The 22,619-nt window shown below is 38.7% G+C and overlaps 1 protein-coding gene across 2 annotated transcripts; it reads right to left on the bottom strand.

Annotated features, from left to right (window-relative positions):
* Positions 1–234: 234 nt before the first annotated feature.
* On the bottom strand, positions 235–18,681 carry mapkapk5 (MAPK activated protein kinase 5). 2 transcript variants are annotated; one of them, XM_020630503.3, is made up of 14 exons: positions 17,573–18,679; positions 15,888–15,961; positions 11,553–11,628; positions 10,871–10,968; positions 10,131–10,239; positions 9,723–9,812; positions 9,261–9,356; positions 9,029–9,109; positions 8,567–8,754; positions 7,983–8,103; positions 7,612–7,742; positions 6,422–6,537; positions 5,918–6,022; positions 235–5,041 (listed from the first exon to the last, which is right to left on the bottom strand). In XM_020630503.3, the coding sequence occupies exons 1-14, from the start codon at positions 17,606–17,608 to the stop codon at positions 4,947–4,949; spliced, it is 1,416 nt and encodes a 471-aa protein (XP_020486159.1). In that variant the 5' UTR covers positions 17,609–18,679; the 3' UTR covers positions 235–4,946. The 2 variants fall into 2 exon arrangements, with proteins under 2 accessions (XP_020486159.1, XP_065805797.1); XM_065949725.1 differs by lacking the exon at positions 9,723–9,812 and having other exon boundaries at positions 17,573–18,681.
* Positions 18,682–22,619: the final 3,938 nt, after the last annotated feature.

Raw genomic sequence — 22,619 nt, 5'->3', positions numbered from 1 at the left:
CCACCCCTACATAAGTCTGGGCCCCTTTTGGGCCACCCCCGTTGAAAAAGTCTGGACACGCCCCTGGACAGAAGCCATGTAAAGGATTATAGTTAATGAGTTAAAGCTTCTCACAGAACGGCAAATTCCTCATTACTACGTGTAAGTGTGTAAACAAATATAACCAAACTTATCATGTAAGGAAACGCGATTATGGGCTGAACATTGTTATGAGCAGGAATGTAGAAAAGTTCAAAAAGTCAAATAATTCCTTTATTACAAAGTCAGCATGTTGATGACATTCTGAAGAAGACAGAAAGGGCAAAAATAGATGTATAGATAGAAATACAGCGAGTTTCTCATGAAGGTTACATGCTACATAACTGCCATACCAGAGGGGGAAAAAAGACTGTGAAATAAAATGTATAAATCTTGAAGTTTTTGATGCCAGACCAAGTGAAGGAAAAACTCCTTGAAACTCAAAGAACAAGAAACCCACCTCTGTACTTTGAGAATGCACATACAGCATGGGTGGGAATGGAGGCAAAAGGTGTTTGTAAAGAGTAGGAGTGCTGATTTAAACACTTCTGCCTTTCAGGTTGTTTTCAATAAGCAAACAGAAGATACTTTCTGTGAAATCTGTCAAAGCATGGTTAGTCTGAACCTCAGTCTGAAGGACATCCTGCAGCAACTAATGCTCCACAGCAGTACTATTATTGTCATAAGCAGATGTCCTGTTTTTTTAGTAACACTGAGCCAGATTGAGCAATGAAACAGCAGGTAAACTCAAACTAAGCATGACTGTTTGTTTCCTTTTGGGAATTTCATTGTTAGGAATAACAATATCAAGAAACATGCCGAGACTACACAGAACGAAGTCCAAATAAAAACCACACCAACCCTTCAACAGTAATGCAGAACTCCGGTAGAAAAGGGTATAAATATTATTTGTAGGTAAAGGAAGCATCTCTGATTTAATGATAGGCTTCCAAATACACAAATAAGGTTAAGTTTACAAATCCACCCTCACACAAATTAGTTAGAAACTCTCTCCCTGTCACACATCCATTAAAAACATGGTGAAAGAAAACAATGCTATATGGTTCAACATTTTTAAAAGACTCCACAGATTCTGCAACACGGTCAATTTAAGTTATTGTGCCCTCAAATGAATGATCCAAACGACGATAAACCAAATAACAAACCTGACTTCTGCGCATTTAAGTTTGTCAAATAGGAAAACTATGAATATTATTGTTGGATTGATACCATCTCCAAGAAAAAATAAAAATCGTACCCTAAAAGAAAATACAATGAAAAAGAACCGGCACAAGTTATTTAACACGTTTACATGTTTGTTCGTTCAAAACAATAAAATAAAATCACAAGGCAGTAATCAGTGGCTGTAAAGACATGTACTGGATTTCTGGGCAGGTTTTGGTTCTCTGTTACAAAACCATTAAACAAGATTTCAGGAGAAGTTTGCATTAAGTGGCGTGATGACAGGTGCCCAGAGATGTGGATTTGCTCATGCGCATTAGAAGCGCAGAGCTCACATTTTAATAGGTAGCATTATTCGACGGAACACCGGAAAAAACATTCTGCTGATAATCCCAGACAGCTTGTTCAAAAATTCACCGCCTATAAAGAGACAATGTTTTTATTTCAATCGTCAATTTTTGAAACGGGGTTATACAAAAAGACAGAAAATGATACAGTACGAGATATGTTGGTGTACGGATTTTGTTGCCGTCAGAAAGTTATGCTAGCTAGCCTTCTACGCTCTTTATTCTACTTGGCCGCTTAGGCCAGGGGCCGGCAACTGGCGGCCCTCGTCAACCTTCAATGTGGCCCTCAGGTCAATTTTTCTATATCAAAAAATGAAGAAAACATGACAAAATCTGACATGAAATCATGAAACCCATAAATATGTCCGTAATAATATTTGATCACTGGTATATGTTGAGTTAAATTTGAGACATTATTGACTGTAATCGTTTTTGTATCCTACAATTCGGCCCCCTGGCAGTCAGAATTAAATGAATGTGGCCCCTTGCTGTGACCAAAGTTGCCCATCCCTGCCTTAGGCTATATTAAAATGGAAAACACAAGTGGTATCAAGCATTATTACATGTGAATCTGTGACATTTTTTTCACTGCAAGTATGAAAAAGACCAATCCAATGACAAATGTGAAATGAAAGCCTTCATACTAACGTGAAACCAACCACAGCCCAAAAAAATGCCAATTAATTGGCTACTTTAAATAATTCTGAGCACCCCCTTCATCCTGTTATTAGTAGTAACTAAATAGTAAAGATGTAGTAATAGTAGCCTAATTAAAAAGGCACATTTGCGCATTGATTTAAGCCACTTAATAAGGCCTCCACAAAAAAGATGTGGTGGATAGTATTTTTAAACTGCATGACAATCAAAAGGGACATCTCTGAATTATGTTAACAATGATTGTTTGAATTTAGGATATCCAACCGAATCAGAATAGGAAATACAGACATGTAGGCTACTAAAGAAGGCTTGTACACGTTTCAGTTACACATTCTTACTGTCCTGTCTCCATTTCAGCCCTGTTTCTAGGTTTGTGGAAACTGTTTAAAAAGTTTATTTAGTAGGGTAATTATCTCGATGATGACAGGACCACCCAATACCCAAGTGCATCTGAATGATGCAAAATCACCAAATGTGGGGTTTCAAGTTTTTTCAAAAGACAGCAACAAAATGGTACAAAAATGTCTGTTTACACTTCAAAAAATACGGTTTCCTTAAGGTCATAGAGAAATGATAAACGCAGTATTGTTATTTAAGACCGCTTTTGGGAATTTAATCATAAATCTGAAGAAGATAAAAATAAACAAAAAACAAAGAAATGATCAGGCACTGAAGAAGAGAAGCTTCAGTCAACCCTTTCAGTCATGAAGCCTGATTGATTGATCCCTTCTTTTACCCTTGTTTGAAAAACAATAATCAGATGTGCTGAGAATAAAACAGTGCAGGGATAGTTTCACTCTGGATAATACATGATATGATGTTAGTAACAAATAAAAGAATGAGACTGATCAGGAGAACTTCTGATATTTATACCATTTTAAATAAAATAGGAAAGATAAGACAGTAATACTGATGGATTGAAACATTGAATGCTCGTGCATGGAGTTTCTCAATCAAATAATTAAGCTCTTGTAATATACTACTCAAACAGGTATAACCAGACCCTGTTCTGACTTCCAGTAGAAACTATAATGAGTCACAGTTGACAGAACTTAACTGGTCTTAAAGTAATCATTTCGAAGATGGACTTCAGCTTGTGTAGCGCTTTTCTAGTCTTCTGACTCCTTAAAGCACTTTTTATACCGCAGGTCACACCTACACATTCACACACTGATGGCAGAGGCTGCTATGTAAAGTGTCCATCAGTTTTAACTAATCCCATTCATACACATTTAAACAATGCTGACGCAGCAGCAGGAGAACCTTGGGGAGAGGGGGGGTCATTTACTTATCTATATAGTGTTGGATTACCACTAATCAAAGCCCTTGAATTTGCAGTATTACGAGATGGATGTAGGTGGCCAAATGTCAAGCTGTGCACAGTCAGTGATGTGGCCAGCCAAAGAAAGAAAGTGGAGCAAACACAAAACACTTAACACAGTTGAATGTGAAGTGGAGTACTTGTGTTACCTGTCTTGAGTTGCACATACATGTTCACAATGGCTGAACCAATAAGGAAATATTGATGACTACAGATGATGACACCGTGCAAATCAAAAGGGAAAAACAAAAAATTAAAATGTGTTTCCTCTCTTCACTGTAGGTGAAACTACAAATAAAAAAAAAAACTTAAGTTCTAAATTTTACTTAAGACATTTTCTTTTTTGAATTCCATCAGACAGAGGAAGACGTATAAAATCGACAGCTGTTTCAAACTTTTCTTACCCTTATACTTGGAAAAAATTCACTTCATTTAACCTGCCGATCCAAAACTTCATACGCTGACAAACAGCATCATCGCTTCACGCAGATGAGCTAAACTCACAGTTTGAACTTCAAATATTATTCTTGAAAATAGAACCTCTTTGGGCAAAAAAAACTGAACTGGAACTTTGAACGGAATCTCATAGACTAGAAAGAAATCTGCCGAAAGTGTGAGACAGTTAAAAGCTTAAAAAGAACTTTGTGTTCAGAATTCTTGGGCTAAAAAGTCATTGATCTATGAGTAAAGAAAGAAACCCAGCCATTGTTTAACGCCTTCTCAGTCTTATTTATGAAGCCTCTTTAAAAAAAGAGTTCATAACAGAAAGAATCTGCTGTTTAATTAGTCTATTTCAGGACACTTTCTTTTCTCCATTTCCACTCTTCCTTGACCTTTACAAAACAAAAAGGTCAAGGGAAAGTTACACAAAACAAAGATTTATATTATTTAAAGTCAGTCTGAGATTCAGAGTTTGTGTGGAAGAACTAAATCGCATTGCAGTCAGCTTCTCTTGAGCCCACTGCCAGGCTACAAGCAAGGTATAAAATAATGAAAGTCTTTGTTTAAATAAATAAAACTCTGAGGATGTTTGAAAGAAAAGAAAATACAATAAAATGAATTTACTGGGATAAAAAACTTGATGTCCAGGACAAGGAGCTAATAAAACCGCCCTCCTGGAAAATAACGTCTAGAACTAACGTCTTCTTTTCTTTTCTCTCTCTTTTGTTTTGGTTGCAAAAATGAAAATATACTTTTTTCTTCAATGTTCTTTGCAAGTGTCCAATAAAAAAATCGAGTACAAGCAAGTCCTCTTTGAAATATTTCTACAGCTGTACAATAGGTATTTGCAAGTGAGTTCATGAAAAAGAAAGAAAAAAAAACATTTGCGCATCTTTTCACGTAAAAAAGCCTCTTTACAGATGTGGGTTAAAAAGGGTCATAATAAACAATATAAAAAGAGGATAGAAAGACAGCGTTTGCTAATGCGATTCTTCCAGATTCGTCTTCTCTTCGATGGCCTGTTTCACTATTTCAGCCAACTTCAGGCGGTCGACTCTGTCTGAGAACGATCGTCCTGCAAAGAAAGAGCTGATGGTTAAATGCAGAAGATAAAATCAAAGATCCTGTGAGGAGTTTTTAGATGGTTCTGAAACAGACTGAAATTAATATTGATGTGTCTTTAGAGCCTGCAAAAGCAAAACAGGTCATCAGCAAAGAGATAGACTGTTTCAATATTGTTGTTATTTCAGTGTCTGAAACCACTGCTGTGGCGTATGTGTTAGACAAAACAAGCTACAGCACGCTGTGGAAACAGCCTTTTTTCATTTTCCACAGCAAAGATTCACAGAGAGCGATACATTTGTCTGTATAAAAAAGTGGGACCGGGCATTTGTGGCCTTGCTGTTGGGTTGAGCCCCAAGTATGGATGCTATGATTCTCAAGCTGGAAAGCCCAGGTTCAAGTTGGCAGTAGCTCAGTCTGTAAGGCCTTGGGTTGGGAAGTGGAGGGTCGCTGGTTCAAGTCCCGGTTCGAGACCAAGTCTGGAAATTGGTCTGGCAGCCGAAGAGGTGCCAGTTCAGTTCCCTTGAGCAAGGAAATGAACCAGCTCAGGAGCGCTCACAACCCCCTCACTCTGACATCCCTCCATTAGTGCAAGTCCATGGGATCCTGTTTGGGCATGTGTGTGTGTTTCAGCCTATGTGTGTGTAGCATGTTCAACAACAGAGTGTAACATTGAATTTCCTCTTGCAGGATTAATAAAGAATATCTTAAGTCTGACTTGTGGCTCCTTACCCGCATGTCATTCGCCACTCTCTCTCCAAAATGTCCTACTCTATCCACTGTCCTCTAAAATAAAGGCATTGAAGCCCTTCTTGAAAAGGAAGAATAATATTCAAGGGACCTTAAAGACAGAATAGGATGCAGGTCATCACTACTGAATTGTACATACCGTCCCAGCTGAGCCCCTGCAGGCCGTCTCTTAGCAGTTTACAGTCTCTGTTGAACCTCCACGCTTCATACATCACCTCATTCAGCTTCTCGTCCTCGTTCTCACCTGGATGAACAAAAACAAAGGAAACATTGATCGATGTAAATCGCAGCTTGACAAATCACTCAGAGCTACTGTGTATCTAAAAATAACTCTGACATTTACTTATTGCAAGTTGTTTTTGTTGAAAAGCAAAGTGCGAAGTTAATCAATCCTTTTTGGATCCAAAATGTCCAATCTGAATTTATGTTAAAAAACGGATGTGCTGAAGAAACATTTGGCTTTAAAGCAATAATCTTTAGAATAACAGCAGATATGTTGTTTGTGGTGTACAGATATATATTGACATACATAGTAAACAGGGCATGTTTTTTTCTTGTTTATTCTCAGGTAAGATTCTGGTTGATAGTCTGCTTTTTGTCTAGCAAGTAAACATTTCTTAAACACCAAGGTGAGTTCACTGACCAGCTTGTGGGAGAATACACTGTGCAATGACATCTCGTAACTTTTCCAGCGCCACATTGGAGTCTTCCCCTCCGTTCTCTGGGTCGTGAATGAAGAAACCATCACTGGGCTTGGGGCTGCAGTAAAACAAATTTGAGAACAATATTTGATCATTTTTATCAAAAGCACCTAGAATACGTGAAAAGAAACACTGTAGCCACAGGGAGCTAGAGAGGGAACAAAGAGAAAAGCAACTGAGGAAATATTTAGTAACAATAACAGAGTGATTTATGCAAGAATGAATAAATAAAGCATCATCACCACAAAAAACAACTGTACCCTATCAGTACAATAATCAGCCATGTGATTGTCAAAGGACAAAAAACAAAACAGGAAAATACGTCCTCATCATCATCCTTATCTACATTGACAGAGTCAGGGATCCATTAAAGGTCAGATATAATCCTCCTTATCAACCAGTTTAAATAAGTCTCGGAGCTTCCTAAAACGTGTCTGTCTATTTTATCATGCCTATAAAGCCCTCTTTTTCAGTCCTGCTCAGAACAGGCTGTTTCTGTGTCTGTAGCTTTAAATGAAAATGAGCTGTGTCTGACCACACCCCCTCTCTGGAAGGGCTTGGGTGGTTTGTGCTTTCTGGCACCATGCCCTATTATTAACATTAAGAACAGAACAAACACCCAGCTGTGGAAGTGTCACCCACCTGGGGGAGGGGTTACTACCCTTTGTGATGTCATGAAGGGGAAATAGCCAAACCGCCTGTTTGAGCACACATTTTCTGAAAAGTGGAGCAGGCACTCTTTTTGTCTTTAAAAAAAAGTGTGAACTCATTCTTTGTGCGTCCTTCCTGCTCTCTCCTCCCAACATTTCCTGTCTCTCTCCAGCTGTCATATCTGATAATGGCATAAAGCCCCCCCCCCTTAAAAAATAAAACTTTGAAACTATGTCAGTTCTTTTATTTTTTCAGAGTTACAGACAAAGTGCGTCTCTTTCACCAAAGCACTGAAATGTCTCCAGCCTTAAAAAAAATCCGGAAAACCCCAGCCTTGTACGTTGGAAGAATTGTATGCATCATTTACCGTATCTGTATTTATGTTACATAAAAAAAAATAAAAAAAACTTCTGTTACTAACTTTTAAATCACAAGACGATAACATTTGAATTACAAACAAAAAGAAAAAAATCAATCATACCCAAGTAGTTTCCTCTTCCTGAGGATTGGATTGTTGACAGAGTTCAGGGGCTTCAGGCTGACGTTCAGATCTTGAATTCTCATGTTGGCTAACTGCTCTGCGTGAGCCTGCTGGATACCTGCAACTACCGCCTGGAAGAGAAGAGACCGTGAAATATGGGCAGCTAACCTATAGCGAACCAAGACGTCTTTGAATTTGGGAAACAAGGAGGTCTAGAGGCTCCTTCTCTCTAATCATAGGATAAGTGGTTAAAGCGTATCCTATCCCTTAACACCAATGGCCTAATGGGCAGGTTTCTTCACAGCTGGATCTCTGTTATAAAAGTGAAAAGTGCAATGGAAGATTTTCTGCACCTTTAACCTTCCACTCACCTTGTCCATCATCATTTGGGCAGAGGGCAACACGTTGTCAAGGGCTTCAGTGCAGTTGAGCCAAGGGTGAGCCAAGACTCCTTCAATAGTCAGTCTCTCCTCTGGTTTTACTTTCAGCAGCCTGCACGGAGCAGATGAGGGGAGAAACAGAAGAGACAGGTCAAGTTATTGAAGAAAGTACAAATTAGGGCGCGGACACAGTATGAAAAAAAAAAAAAAAAAAGGCAAAATACAAACAAAAAAGTAAGAAAATGGATAGGGAGACAATACAAAGTGGGGGACAAACAACAAGAATAATATTTTAGAAACTGGTAGTTTTTTATGTGTTTTGGAAACCACAGCAGTACCACCAGATGGTACAAAATGGATCCACATCAAAATCCAAATCGTGTTTGGGCTTCAACACAATGGACAGTAACAAATTAGAGCAAGCCAACTTGTTTTTTTTTTTACCCCTGCAAGATTAAGAACTAAATCATGAAGAATGTCTTCTCACAGGTGGACATTTACAGCCCACCTGTGCTCATTGAGTGCAGACATGTGAGCTAAGTAGAACCGAGGAGGGAAAAAGACGAATGACTTACTTGCGTACAATGTCCTTGGCCATCTCGGAGATCTGACTCCACTCATCTTCAGGGAAGTCAAAGCTGCCCGTCATAATCTTCTTCCTCATGTCTTTCGGGATAGTGCGACTGTGGTGTTTGGAGTAGAACGGAGGATAACCACACAGCATCACGTAGATTATCACGCCGAGAGACCACAAGTCACAGCTCTGCAGACAACAGAGAGGAAACATTAATGAGAAACCATTTGCACTCTGTAGGCGCCTGAAAATGTCATCACAACATGTCCACAAATGGATTGCACGATACACGTAGCAACAATGTTGGATTTTAAATTGGACTACTGAAGGTTCTCTGAGTTACCAAGTCAGAATTGCGACTTCAGGGGGGCGTTCCTGCTGACATATTATACAGGGAACTCGTAATATCTAACTTCTGAGATCAAATGGAACGCACCATTAGTTCAACACCTTTGAGCCTCACCTTGTTATAGGTGTAAGGAGTGGGTGAGGTAGGTATAATTCCAGACTTTTCTTTCTGGTGTCTTCTTTGAGCCTCAAGTACCTGAACAGAAATAACAGCAGGAGGGAAAACATCATAGAAATTTGCTTCAGCTCAATTTTTTTGCAGAATTTAGGATTTCCTCATCAAGATGAAAATCTGTGCATAATCATTGTGCTTGCGCTTCTTTTCCTTTTTTTTTTTTTTTTTTTACCTGAGGTGCTACGTAGTAGGGAGTGAACTGAGGGGTCATCAAGTCTCCTTGATCAATTTTGGCAAAGCCAAAGTCACACAACTTCACAGGTGCATCCTGTGCAACAGACATAGTCAGAGTTATCGGTATGAATCATGTAAATGAATATGATTGTGTGTCATTTGACAAGAAAAACAAGAACAGAAGTGTCAAACTGGCTATACTCAGGTTAGAGAAAAATGGCTGAATTGCTGCTAGCGTTATGTAGATTTCTAAGTTTATCACACTAAATGCATAATTTTGTCCAAATTCAATGAGATTTCAATTTCTCTACATGTGAAGGTCTGCCTGCAACAAAGTTTATTTTCCTGTCTAGTATAAACTGCAAGTTTTATGTTGTTTCTCTATTTAGTGCAAAAACATCTGCAGTGGTATCAGGAGTGGTGCACCTTTTTTAAACTGCAGTATTAAAATGCAACTTACCAGAGAGTTATCCTTAAAGAGCAGGTTCTCTGGCTTCAGGTCACGATGTGCAATATTTAGAGAGTGACAATGTTCCAAGGCTTGACTGATCTACATTGGAGAGAGACATCACTGAGACATCAACATTTGTGTGTGTGCGTGTTTCAAAGCAGACTGAAAACACACATGAGTGGAGCTGGTGTGTGTTGCTTCTTTTGACCATGTTTCTCATTAGTCAGTTGCCTGATATGCAACTTCATTGAAGCTGATACAAATGACAACATAAGCTGCTGCAAAATGTGAAGGAAGTGTTCCACTCAAAGAAAAAAAAAGTCAACTGGAGACACATGTGGAAGTAAAAAAAAAAAAAAAGAGAGACTGCTCCTGATGTGCTGAAATGAGTGTTTGTAAATGTGCGTCTTCACTTACCTGTTTAGTGACCTGGCTGGCCATCTTTTCAGTAAAGTGCCTGTGCTGACTGATTCTGTGGAACAGCTCACCGCCCTCCATCATCTCCATTACGATAAGGAGTCTCGCTCTGTAACAAAAAAAGAACAGGAGGTGTTGAGAGTCAGAGGAGGAGAACTGATGAACAGTCTGCAGTTGTACGTCCTCGAAGCTGCAATTTACATCCATCAGTGTTTCCTACAGAAAGACTGTGGAACTGTGGCCAAGGTTACGTGTACCAAACGTGCAAAGCTGTGAGAACAAATTCCCCCCTGGGGGACAATAAAGTATTGTATTGTATTGTTATATTTGTATATTGAACGCATTTTTAAAAACAGCAAGCTCCTGAAAAACTGCAGTTCTCAAAGTGTCCACATGACGGTAGCTGCAAAGGCCACAGAATCCCGAATAGGTCCCTTAATTAAAAGCTAATTTTTAACGTTTTATTCAAATAACAGTTTTTGTCTCTAGAGCTCCTTTCTTAATCCAATCTGTACCAGTGAATCTTTTTTGGAATGCATTTGTTTGGATAATATTAAGCAGAAAAGTTATGTATAAATGAGTTAATAAGGGGCGTGGCTGAGTTGACTGACAGGAGGCAATAGACCCGCCTCGTCTCTACCTCTTTGCCTCTCACTAGATTACATATACATATATATAATAAAGTCTGACACCAGAGCAAAAGCATAGTAAGACATTCATACACATGCAGAGCTCTTCACCTCGGACTGGACTCGTGCGGGAACTGGACACTATTGGCGTAAACCTCAAGGATCTGCACGATGTTCGGATGGTCGGCACACATCATGTGGAGACGCACCTGAAGAAGACAAAAAGCGTGGATGACTAAGTCACTAAAATATTTATTACATTTTCATTTTTGCAATGCAAAATAATCGAAAAAATGAAAAGCCTCGTTTCCTCCAGTCAGACACTTAAAATTCTTATTTTCCTGAATTTAACATTCAACTTATTGAAAAAAAGATTAATTTGAAAATGACAAAAATAAGAATAATTATGAAAACTAAAATTATAATTACACAAAAACAATTTGGTGGTAATTATTATTATTGTCAGTGAAAGCTTCACAGCTTGGCAGTGATGGCTTCTGTAAAGCAGAGTCTGTGCTGCTTGTTCTGCCTGCTTGTCTCCACCGCTGAATAAGCTGCTTGATTGAAACAGAAGGCTGCTAATGACATGGAGAGGCTGCGAGACACTCGGTTCACCACAGGATGAAAATGTTACTGAAAACAAAGCCCGTACAAACAGAAAGCAGAAGCCCAGAAGCCAGATTGACAAGGAAAGAATACCAGATTTAAATTAGACTGACAACAGGCCGACTGACAGAACAAAGTGTATTGATACAACAAACAGGCGTTAACCGCTGTGTGTTTCCCCTCTCACCTCATTTCTTGCTTTGGGGCGATCGATGAGGATCTTCAGGGCAAGGCGTTCCTGAGATGACTTCTTCACACAAACTCTAAAAAGGAAGAAAACACGAGTCAAAAATCACCCCAGTTGACATAAGGTCGACTAATATTGAGTTTTCAGGGCTGATGCAGATACTGATTATCAGTAGATTGTGAGACCGATAATCAATATTTAGAACCGATATGCCCTAAAAGTAAAAATGAAAATCTTTCAGTTTAAAAGTAGAATTTAGAATATCAAAAACTCCAACACAATATTTTGTTTAAATGCTCAACCGAAGACTCTCGTCCTGCTCCCGTCTCTGTGCATGTCAGTGGCCCCCAGTGCAGAGAGTTTTAAAGGGGCAGGGGCCAAAATAAATAATTAATACCTGGAATTACTACTTTTGTGACATCGTCAAAGGAAAGGTGCTATAATCACTAAACATATAATTATAAGCATTGTTAAAGGAACACTAAAATAACCTATACATATAAAACAAACTCATCATGACTGGGGGTTATTTAAAGCAGTATCATGTTTCATGCTATATTACACGCCATGATGCGACACAGAGTCCAACTGAGAGCTAGTATATGATTTGATACAGATCTAGATTACAGTTTATCACTCCTTATGTTCTAAGATATGAAACATCATGGGGTTATTCAGGGCTGAGACCAGACATCAGGGTGGTCTGAGGGATTCTCCTTACACACATATATATATATATATATAATATCTGTGATGTGTACCTCACGTAAAAATGAATGATTAGAGTTGGATTAAAAAGGTTAAATGCATCTACTTCTTTACCATGACTTTATTGTAATAGACCTTTTATAAAAATGTTTCCAACAATCTCACACATTTTCAGATAGCCTAGAGTTTAATGACTTTATATCATCCGCTGATCCCGCTCTCCTTCTTCTGTTCATTATCTGCAGCTGTCTGTCTAAACGGAGCTCATAAAAGCATGCCGTGTCATCCCTCCATCATGGCACGCTAAATTAACAACAATACCAACAATCACCAAGACAAACTTACTCTTATAACTCAACATTTTTGAAGAAGAGCCTTCAGTGTGTAACTCCGTACAACTTCAGAAGAGACGGAGTTGTGTTTTTCATCCAGGTCATTTTATCATTTCATTCAGTATATACTGTATTTTACATAGTGGACCTTTTACAAAATGTTTATAATTTATTATATCTATTTTTGCTTTATTTCCTTTGTTAACTGTTTATGCACCAAAATTTGGAAGTTATAAATCGATTTTTAAACCTTAGAAGAGAAGAATCTCAATTTTTACATAAATCAACTTTGTTTCCCCACCTCTAGTAGATGTACTTGGTGATACAAAAAAAAAATCTGATTCTGATATGACTTGTGATTCCCTTTTCACCGGTACTTATCTTTGCAAAATGTTTGTCCTCAATCCGAAAAGCATTTTCTTTTCACCTCTACACGAGCATCCATCAATCTGATGATAGCTGATAGCTAGCTTCAGCTTCATTTTACTGTCTCACTCCGTCCAATAAGTGAAAGAGTATGCATGCTGAGTGATAAAACATGTTCACAGCGACAAGCCCAGAATTTGTATAATTGATACTGGCTGACAGTATCAGGTAAAATAGCAGGAGCTTGCTCCAGCTCTTCATGGAAACCACATGAGGCTAACACGGTGGAGGGGGGGGGGCGGAGGTGCAGTGGTTAATAATGACATTGAGCATGAAAAACAACGTATTCTAGAGGTGTCACCCAACAGACGACGTGTATCTCAACAAAATATGTTTTGCAACCCTCTGAGAGCCTTGGGAATATGTGCTGTAGGTTTAGGCAGCTGACAAGACTTGAGACAGCAACAGTATTTTGTCAATATCACAGTTTGTTTTGGGAAATCCTAATCCTGGGTGGCAGCCTTTGGTTTCACACTTGGTCTGCAAAAGAAATATATGCAGACGAGTGTCACATTTCAAATCTTCAGATTCAATCTGGAAATAGGGAAATAAATATCTCCTTGTTTTGGTTTTCTTCAGACTACATTTTAGAATCTCAGAAGAAAACAGATGAAGTCATTTGTCCTCCTCTGAGCAGCAGGGCACAACATATTCACTTTAAAAAGCAACCTCTGGTCTTAAACTCAGATTACACTATTAAAGCATTACTGAGAGAAACACTCCACCTCGGCCAAAGTTCACTTCACTGGAAAGCAATGCCTGCCTTATGAATCACAGAGTGCAGTGGGGGGGGGGGGGGGCTGGTACATGAAAATGTCTTTAGAAACATAGGGAGGTGAGTAGGAGAATCGTTAGTCTACAAAGTGAATCACAGTTTCAAAACTATGACTCCCAGGGTTAGTAATAGCTTGTCTAGAAATACAAAGAGTACAGCATGAATCATGAGTTCATTAACATCATCAGGTATCATTACTTGTGTGTTTTCATGGAGGGTTGATGAGTCAGTTCCTCGTTATTCCTGTCACTCGAGGCCATAACTGCACACATCAGGATATAACAGGTTGTTATAAGCCTCTGTGCCACCGATTAATCTATCACAGCCTGTATCTGAGAATAAGCAACTCAGTTATGAAGGCACAGAAGAAACCGTGCGCAGCGCAATCAGACATAAGAAGCTGTTTGAGCAGCCACTGTCTTTCTGGATCGTTGTTGTGGTTACCTAATATTCTGTCCACGTGAAGTGATGTAAACTGAGGCAGCAATTATTCAGTTAGGCCCAGGTGTCCACCTAGCGTTTTTCACTCAACGCCAGCATCAATTTTCAAATGTTTTCAACGAGGAGAGAGCGTTCGCAGCAGCAGGCGACAGCGTAGGGGAAAGTGCAGTGCCCAGTGCCTTTTTTCCCCAAGTGCTCTGACTTTTTTTGTGCGGCCTCTCCGAGTTGATAATCTTTCAAGTTTTCAGAAAGTGCGCTGTTGACGTCACGGTGCACATTTTAAAAATAGAAGATATTAACCGGACGTTGGTCTCCTACTGATTGTGTCTTGTACCCACATCCTCTTTGCTCCGTGTCTGCTGGCGTAAAAACAATCTCAAATTCAAATAACACAGTAAAAAGTAACGGGAAAAAGTGTCAATCATACAGGTGCTGTTTCTAACAGACTGTTGTCATAGAGACAGGACCGCCGTGCAGCGCTGTTATTCTCAGCGAACAAACGCTTCATTCTAACGTCCTGAGCGCACAGCCGCCAATTTTCCGCCCCAGACAAACAAGAAAGGAAGCACGTCATTATGCACACTTTGTTGAGAAATAGAAAGCAATGTAGTCATCATGGCTGGTGTTTGTATGAAAGATACTCAAACAGGTAACATTCATTCACGGTTTGGTTCAGATTGCAGGCTGATGAGAAATAACACTACAAGCATTTTGTCTTCAATATAACGCAACAGTCCCATAAACAGTATTTCATGTGCTTTCCTGTGATAAAAAAAAAAACTGCCTGTGTGTTTGTGAAGAGGATTAGAGGGAAGAATGCACAGGGGAATGTACAGATAAAGAAAGCTGTTGAGTTTCATCATTCATCCCTTGTGCATCCCTAAGCATCCACAATTCAACCGCTCCTCCTCCTCTATGCATCACGTTTCATCTGTAGCTTGTGGGCTAAAACACTAAAAATGTTTTTTAGGCTTGGGGGGGGGGGGGAGTGGAGGGCAGCCTGAGTGACGTCACCTATCTGTTACGGCAGGTGGCTCCGGGAATCAGCAGCCGTGCTCAGCCTAACTTTGAGTCAACCTACATATGAAGCCTTACGTTGTGACAGTGTAACAGTCTACCAGTTGGTCTGCATCTGGCCCTTTAATCTTCTCATTATGTATTATTATGTCCAGGTTAGGGTCAAACTGCTGGTGAAGTCATGCCACTGAAAAAGCACCAAAGTACAACTGCAAGAGAAGTAATAAGCAGCAAACATCAGCAGCATGTAGGAAGATTTTTTTTTGGCAGCCGTTCGCAGTCATGCACTGCATGGGCTGGGCAATAAATCAATTCTCATCCATCTTTTAAATCCTTTCATGGGATTTTGGAATATTCTGAGTCACGATAAACTATTTTCAGAACTAAACAAAAAAAACAAAAGACAACCCCAAGCGAAGCTGGGCCTTCTTTCACAACTATACTGAACCCAACACATCAGATTTCTCCCAGTATGACTTCTGCAATATGAAAACAATGGTGGTCAAAATTGCAGAGTGTGAAAGTCCTCTCCATGGACACACAAAATAAATAAACAGAGGATTTCTTGAGCACAAAAAAGGACAAACTGTTCTGATTATAGTTTTTTAAAACGTTATTAACAACTCTCGTACTGACCTGACAGGTCCACTGATGCCAGCTCCCAACTTCTGAGTCCAGTTTATGTTGTACTCATCGAGAATGGATGTCTCCTGTCAGGAAGGGAAACACACAGGCACATGTATCAGATGTTGGAAAACTAAAAAATAAGAGAAAAATCTTGCACAAAAAAGGATCAAGATTATGGATCCCGTCATTACAGTAATCAGCACAGATTCTGTCATGCATTAAAACTATTTTTAATATGAAACAGATGGTCTCACATGACTTTAAAAGAAACATCTTACAAAACATTTTTGAAGACATTGCGGACATTGTGCTGAGTGAGGGTGCCGTGCATTTGTCCCATGGTATTAGCACTGGATTGTGTAACAGACATTTTAGCCACTATCACCTGTGTACTTCCAAAACAGTGCTAATCCTGAACACAGACTATTCTTGAAAGATGACAATTTGATTGTGATATAAAAGAAACACTGGTTTGGTTAATCTTAGCCACTCTATAAAATAATTATAATATAGCTCTATATGATAGGATGATGGACAGGTGAACATTATTAGGATGGAGTTTCTTAGGATCAGATTTGTGCTGAATTTGAATAAATACTTTTGCTTTGTCAATATTCCCAGTTTTGTGCTGTTTTGAAGTACATGCTGTTCAATAACCAATCGTCCTCTCATACATTAAGATCAGTTAAAAAGCACAAGTCCCTGTCCTTCTTTCCTTAGGATATATTGATCTTTGGTGTAACAACATGTCATGACCAATATAGGAACAGTCCTGGCCAATCTAATCTGCTGTGTTCAAGCACAAAAAGGATGATGATAATAGGGATTTGTGACGATTACAAAACAAAGGACAAAGGGCTTGTATTCACTGAACACCTGAATCAACATATCTTTGAAGGCACTGGATAATAAATAACGTCCAAAGCTGGTTGTCATTTCTGCTCTTTTCATGCTATTTTTTTCCTATCCACCTTTGAGCAACATTACATGCGAGAGGCAGAGTTTGTAAAATAAAATAAGGCAATAATGTGCACTATCAATAAAGCAATTTATTGAATACACAGCAAGCAGGGCAGTCTGATGATGTCCTCAAAGTGGGTCTCATTCCAGAGAGAAAGAGTTAAAACTGAAGTTCAGACCACTAGTTGATCTTCAGGATAACCTCCTCAAATGGGTTAAATGGTTGTGTGTCCCAGTTCTTTATGGCGTCCCCCAAGTAAATCCAGCATTACACATTCTGACCCAACTGTGAGGGGGGGGGGGGGCCAGGGCCACTTGGGATCACATTTTACTGCTGCTGGCATATAAATGCCCGAGCGGTGACACATTGAAGAGAGCAGGCCAGGAAGCCAATCTCCTTAGAACCAGGGAGTGCTAAGGGAGGGTTACTGTTTAATGAAGCTGCCAATTCAGATGTTTATCTTAAAACTTCCTCAACCACATTACTGCTTTTAGTAAAATACCCCCCCCCCCCCCCCCCCCCCAAAAAAAAAAAAAAGCTCCTGTGTTGTTCACAAGAAAAGCCATGTGACAAATAGAGATCACAGTCCAGAAGGGTTAGAACTTATTTCATAATAACACCTGAAATAAACATCAAGTTTCTCAAACAAAGGGGGGGGGGGGGGGGGGGGTAACAAAAGTCAACTTCTGTAGTTTCATCTTTAAAGAGTAACAGTTGATTTAGTAAAACGTACCTTGATGAACTTGTCTGCGTTGTTATCCTCCGACATGGTGTTGTTGTTGTTGTTTACCTGGCTGTCTCTGCAGGACTCACAAAGTGGAAACAAGGTGTCTGTCTCGGAACTTCACAAAGTTATGCAAACCCCGGGCTTGGGCCAAGGTTTGTTATATTACTACTGTTGACAGCACATTAGGATGAAAAGATATCCGGCCACCGATCAGCCACAGTCGGATTTGGTTTGATTCGGGACCTGGAGCCCTCCAGCCGGTCTGATGTGTCAGATCAAGCCACCTCGGTTCCCAACCTCGGGGTCCGACTCGCTCTTCAAGTCGCCTTAAATCCACTGTAGCGACCATGTAGAGATTCAAACGCCGATCAAAGTGAAGTAGAAAATGCGAAGCCTGGACTTTGCGCTGGCGCTTCCAGAGGAGCTGGATGTTTATTTATAGACAAGGAAGGCTGAGTTAGCTGGTGGGCTAGTAGGAAGCTAATGCCACTGCATCCCCACGGTCAGGGGGGTGGGAGGGGTGTGTGTGTGTGGGGGGGATTTCACAACCCAAGCCCAGCGTGGAAGAAGACGCAAAAAAATTAAAAAACGACTGTAGTGTCTGAAGATCGCCGGTGAAGTCTTCGTTGACCCGCCGGGCTGCTCAGAAACAAGGAGCACACCGTGTTCCGTGAAGAGAGAGAGAGAGAGCAGCCTGTTGTGTCGTCGAGTCGCTAACAGGACAGCTCAGGTTTATCTCCACCTTTTAAAAGTCTCCAAACATCGCTCAGAGAGGAAATAAACAGCATCTCAGTGGGTTGAATAAAAAAAAAATGTTTGCAGCGGGTGACCAGGGAGATACACGCATATCTACTGGACTATTTTTCTTTGCTAATCCCATAGCATCTTGTCTGTGGGACTCGGCACTACGCATTAGCAGTCTGTCCAGAACGCCTGATGGGAAATAAACAAACAAAAAAAAAAAGAAAAGCCCAGTAAGAATTTGGACTTTTGTATTTTTTATTGTCAGTAAAAAATGTATGTTGGATAAACGTTCCGTTAGTTATAGTCAGTACATTTTTCTATTTCAACTGAATCAAAAAATGATTATGTTCGGAACTTGTTCGGAAGTAGCACAGCCCGGTGTGGTGTTACCTACCGGCTCGGGCGGGTCCTGATGATATGGTTCCATGTTTTTTTTTTTTTTTTAAGTAGTAAAACTTTATAACCAATTTTCTTTCCGAGCAAAAAAAATTAAAATAAAAACAGAAAATAAAAATAAACAAATAATAACAGTGATACAAGAAATTAACATTAAAAATATATAAACATAAAAATGTAACAAAAATAAAAGTCAAAAGGTTCTTCCTCTCCATAAAGAAGACAGAAAAGACAGAGAAATATTTTATTTAAATGTAGGATCTTAATCTTCACTAGATCCCAATATTACATCCTTTTCTGTAGCCGAAATTTTAAAAATCAACAAGGTTGAGCTACATTGATTGGAGTTGGAACTGAAGCAAAAAAATAATAAGAATTGTTCATGCATATAAAAAATATAGTAAAAACATTAGTTGTAAATTATGTGTAAATGAAAGCAGATATTCTTCATTGATTCGTTATGATAGAATATTTCCCTGTTTAGTCCCTGGTGAATAATCATCTGCTATCTCTGATTCTGATTCTGATCACAAAGGACTATTTTTCAAGTTATACATCTTTGTAATATAAACAAAACAAAAAAGCTGAAATAATCATAACTAACTAAATGATTAGATTTGTTTTTCTATAAAATCAAATGTATTCAGTAAATTTATTTTTCTAAAAAGGACTGAAAAAACAGGATACATACACATGGATAAACTTGTATCCATCAGAATCACAACTTATTTTTCTTAGTTTTCTAAGGATATTAAATCCTTCATTATTTTCCCCCATATTTAATTTGTTTTAATAGACTCATGGATTACTTGATAGCTCTATATAGGGAATTTCCATAGAGTATAATTAATTCATCTTAACTTGAATTCTAAGATTTGTCTAACCAAATTTACCTTAAAAAGTTAATTTGGCAAAGCCTTCGTTATGTTAACTGCCATTTATTTTGTGGCCATTTTCAAAAGAAGAGGCGACAACTTTTCATAAACCCAGTTTATTTTTTTACTGCAAAAACACTTGAAACACTGAAATAAACTGGTGACCTGGAAATACAAATTTGCTAATTCTTTCTTGGTGCACACTGTATGTCTGCAAACATTGATATTTAAGTATTGGAAAGTGTAATCAAACAAGAAGAGGAGACCAGATGCATGTGCTCGGGCACTAGTGAGCAGAAACATGTAGTAAAGCTTCCTATTGAGCCAACTTTAAACAAGAAAACATCTTATGTTATAGTGGTCTCTATTGTCAAGGTCGTCCATCAGGTAGGAAAGAGGGCAAAGCTTTCTGGGGCCCAGCATTGTGGGGACACCGACGGAGGTCATCAAAAACGAGGTCCATCATAAATTGAAGCAATTATTTAACAAGTCATGTCCAAATGCCAATTGATCACAGCCAGGACAAGGAGGTAAAGGTTATCAAGGCTTAGGCTACTAAGCCGACATGCAAGTGTTGATATGAAATTAAATATAACAAGGGCCTGTTCATTAGGCCTTTCAGGGGCCCAGCCATTTCTGTGGGTTGGCCTGCCAACTGTGGCCCCCTGTTGATTGTCTCATCTTCAGCATTGAAATTCAAAAATTCTCATGTCCTTTTTCCTAAAGTATAATGCAGCATCCCTGGCAAAGCATATAATGCTCTGTTTTTTTTGCAGAAATATATTTAATAATCACTATGGTTACTTTTAAGCGTTAGGCTCATTGTTGCACTGGATTTCATGATGTTGAAAATGTGTTCACAATGTTTTGCCTCCGTACTAGAGACAAATAGTAGGTGTGCAATAATCAGTCCCAATTGACTTCCTTCCAACCATTCAGTTCTTAAATACAAAAGCTCACCAAGGTGTTTTGATGTTTGTCTTACATTAATATGAATAATGGATGACTGTGTGGATTTATGTTTTGAGAAACAAACTGTATGATAGTGTCTTTGTGAAGAAATAAAGAATAAATGGAAAACTGCAAATGTGTCAGAGATGTTTGGAAACTGTCCCCCCTCGAAAAATGCTGCAAAAATGTTTCAGTCAACCTACTGGAAAACACTGGATAGTTGCCTTAAAGGGGGCATATTATGGAGACTGTTTTAAAAGGCCATATTATACTCCTTTTCTACCCACAGTCCCCTGTGGTCTAAATGAAACATCTGTGCTGTGCTTTGGTCGAAACATGACGAATGAATCAAGCACCAGAGGAGGTTTGTGAGCGTGTATAAACCAGCTCTCTCAGAACGCTCCGTTATGGTTAAGGCAATGAGCGCCCCTGAGTTTTCCTGGTAGACATCACTCCTTTGCTAGCAAGAATAAAAATGGGAGACCTGCATAAAAGTTTTGCTCTAGGCTGGGGGTGGAGTCCATTTGGGGAGACACCAGGGGAGGGGAGGGGAGGGGAGGGGAGGGGAGGGGAGGGGAGGGGAGGGGATATTTTTTTTTACCAGAATCCCACTTGTGATGTCAGAAGGACAGCAAATTTGAAACGAAGCATTATTCTCTGTGTTGTAAGACTTATGCAGACCACAAACAAAGGACTGGATGGGTTTATTACACATTGTTTGGGTACCCAAATATATGTTCAAAAATACTGTCAAAGTTAATTTTTCATAATATGTCCCCTTTAACTTTGTTGAAACGTGATTAAAATGTGTGACTGGATAATTTAGCTATTTTTCAAGATGTGTATATTTTTGGTGATATATTTAAAAAAGAAAATCAAGCACAACATAACAATATTTTTTATTAACATAAACCTTTTATATATATTTTTTTTATTAATATGAACTTAAAGTAAAACATCTATAAAAAGAGTAGCAATCCCAATTTGACAGTATAAAAAAAAAATCTTAACAATTAACAATATAAAGATAAGAATAAAGAAAATCTCTGAAATGAATTGGGAATAAGTATTGATATGTAGAGTATTGAACCATAAAAACGAACAGAAGCCTGACATGTTAAACTTCACCCCCATAAAACACTACCCACACGACCTGCTTTATTATTATCATTACTAACATTGTATTATTATTATTATTATTATTATTATTTAGCATCAATATATATATATATACACATACTGTACATTCTATATATTTTTATTATATTAGTCTATATTATATAACATTTCATTATATTACACTATATTATATTATACTACATTATATTATATAACTGCACTCTGCATTACTGTGGTACAACACTGCCTCTCTTCTCTGCTGTTTACATCACTTGCTGCTATTTATCATACCAAGTCACTTTAATCATCATTTGTCACTTTATCTTGTCATTTTCTGCAAATACTGTCTCAATTCTCAATTCCCCCAAGTTAACTTCATCATTCATTTTGTACTTGTATATACCCCCTGTTTTTATTTATCTCATCTATTCTGTTTAATGTGTATTTTTGAGCTTTCTTGTCTGTGCTGCTGCAACGCCCGAATTTCCCCTCTGGGGATCAATAAAGTATTATCCTATTATTTCATACAACAGGATTAAGTTGCTTTTTATTTTTTATTTTTTTAACCTTTATCCTGTATCAAAATCTACATCGGCCTAATGATGAGCCATTATATTTTACGTGTAATATATGCTCGCCAACCTACGCTCGCAGTGTGTAGATAACGTGCTGCTCCACTTGTGTGCATAGTGTGTTTAGTGTGTTCGCCGGCTCACGTGGATGCTGCTAAACAGCCGTAAAGGATCCATGGACTTCCTGGAAATAGTGCCATGTTGTAGGTTTAATTTTCTGAAACAAAGATTTATCTACGTGTTTCTTTTAGTGATCGACAGTAAAAAATGCCCAAGCTTTTCTGTATAGCAGACTAATTAATTTCCAGGGAACAATAATATAGCGATATTAGTCTGTATGTTTTGAGCCGCTACGCCTCTCATATATCCCTCCGCCGGTTTTTGTGCCCTTTCAGA

Source organism: Labrus bergylta, chromosome 2 (genome assembly GCF_963930695.1).
Source record: "Labrus bergylta chromosome 2, fLabBer1.1, whole genome shotgun sequence".
Taxonomy (NCBI): domain Eukaryota; kingdom Metazoa; phylum Chordata; class Actinopteri; order Labriformes; family Labridae; genus Labrus; species Labrus bergylta.
The sequence above is the reverse complement of the archived record's forward strand: the minus strand, read 5'-3'. Positions and strand labels throughout refer to the sequence as shown.

What these genes read in the sequence shown, in the direction of transcription:
- mapkapk5 (XM_020630503.3), bottom strand. Translation starts at nt 17,608, where the DNA reads ATGTCGGAGGATAACAACGCAGACAAGTTCATCAAG. An exon ending in ACGCAGACAAGTTCATCAAG is followed by an intron (nt 15,962 to 17,572) that starts GTACGTTTTACT and finishes CCTTCCTGACAG; the next exon opens with GAGACATCCATTCTCGATGA. An exon ending in TCTTTAAGGATAACTCTCTG is followed by an intron (nt 9,357 to 9,722) that starts GTAAGTTGCATT and finishes TCTGTTGCACAG; the next exon opens with GATGCACCTGTGAAGTTGTG.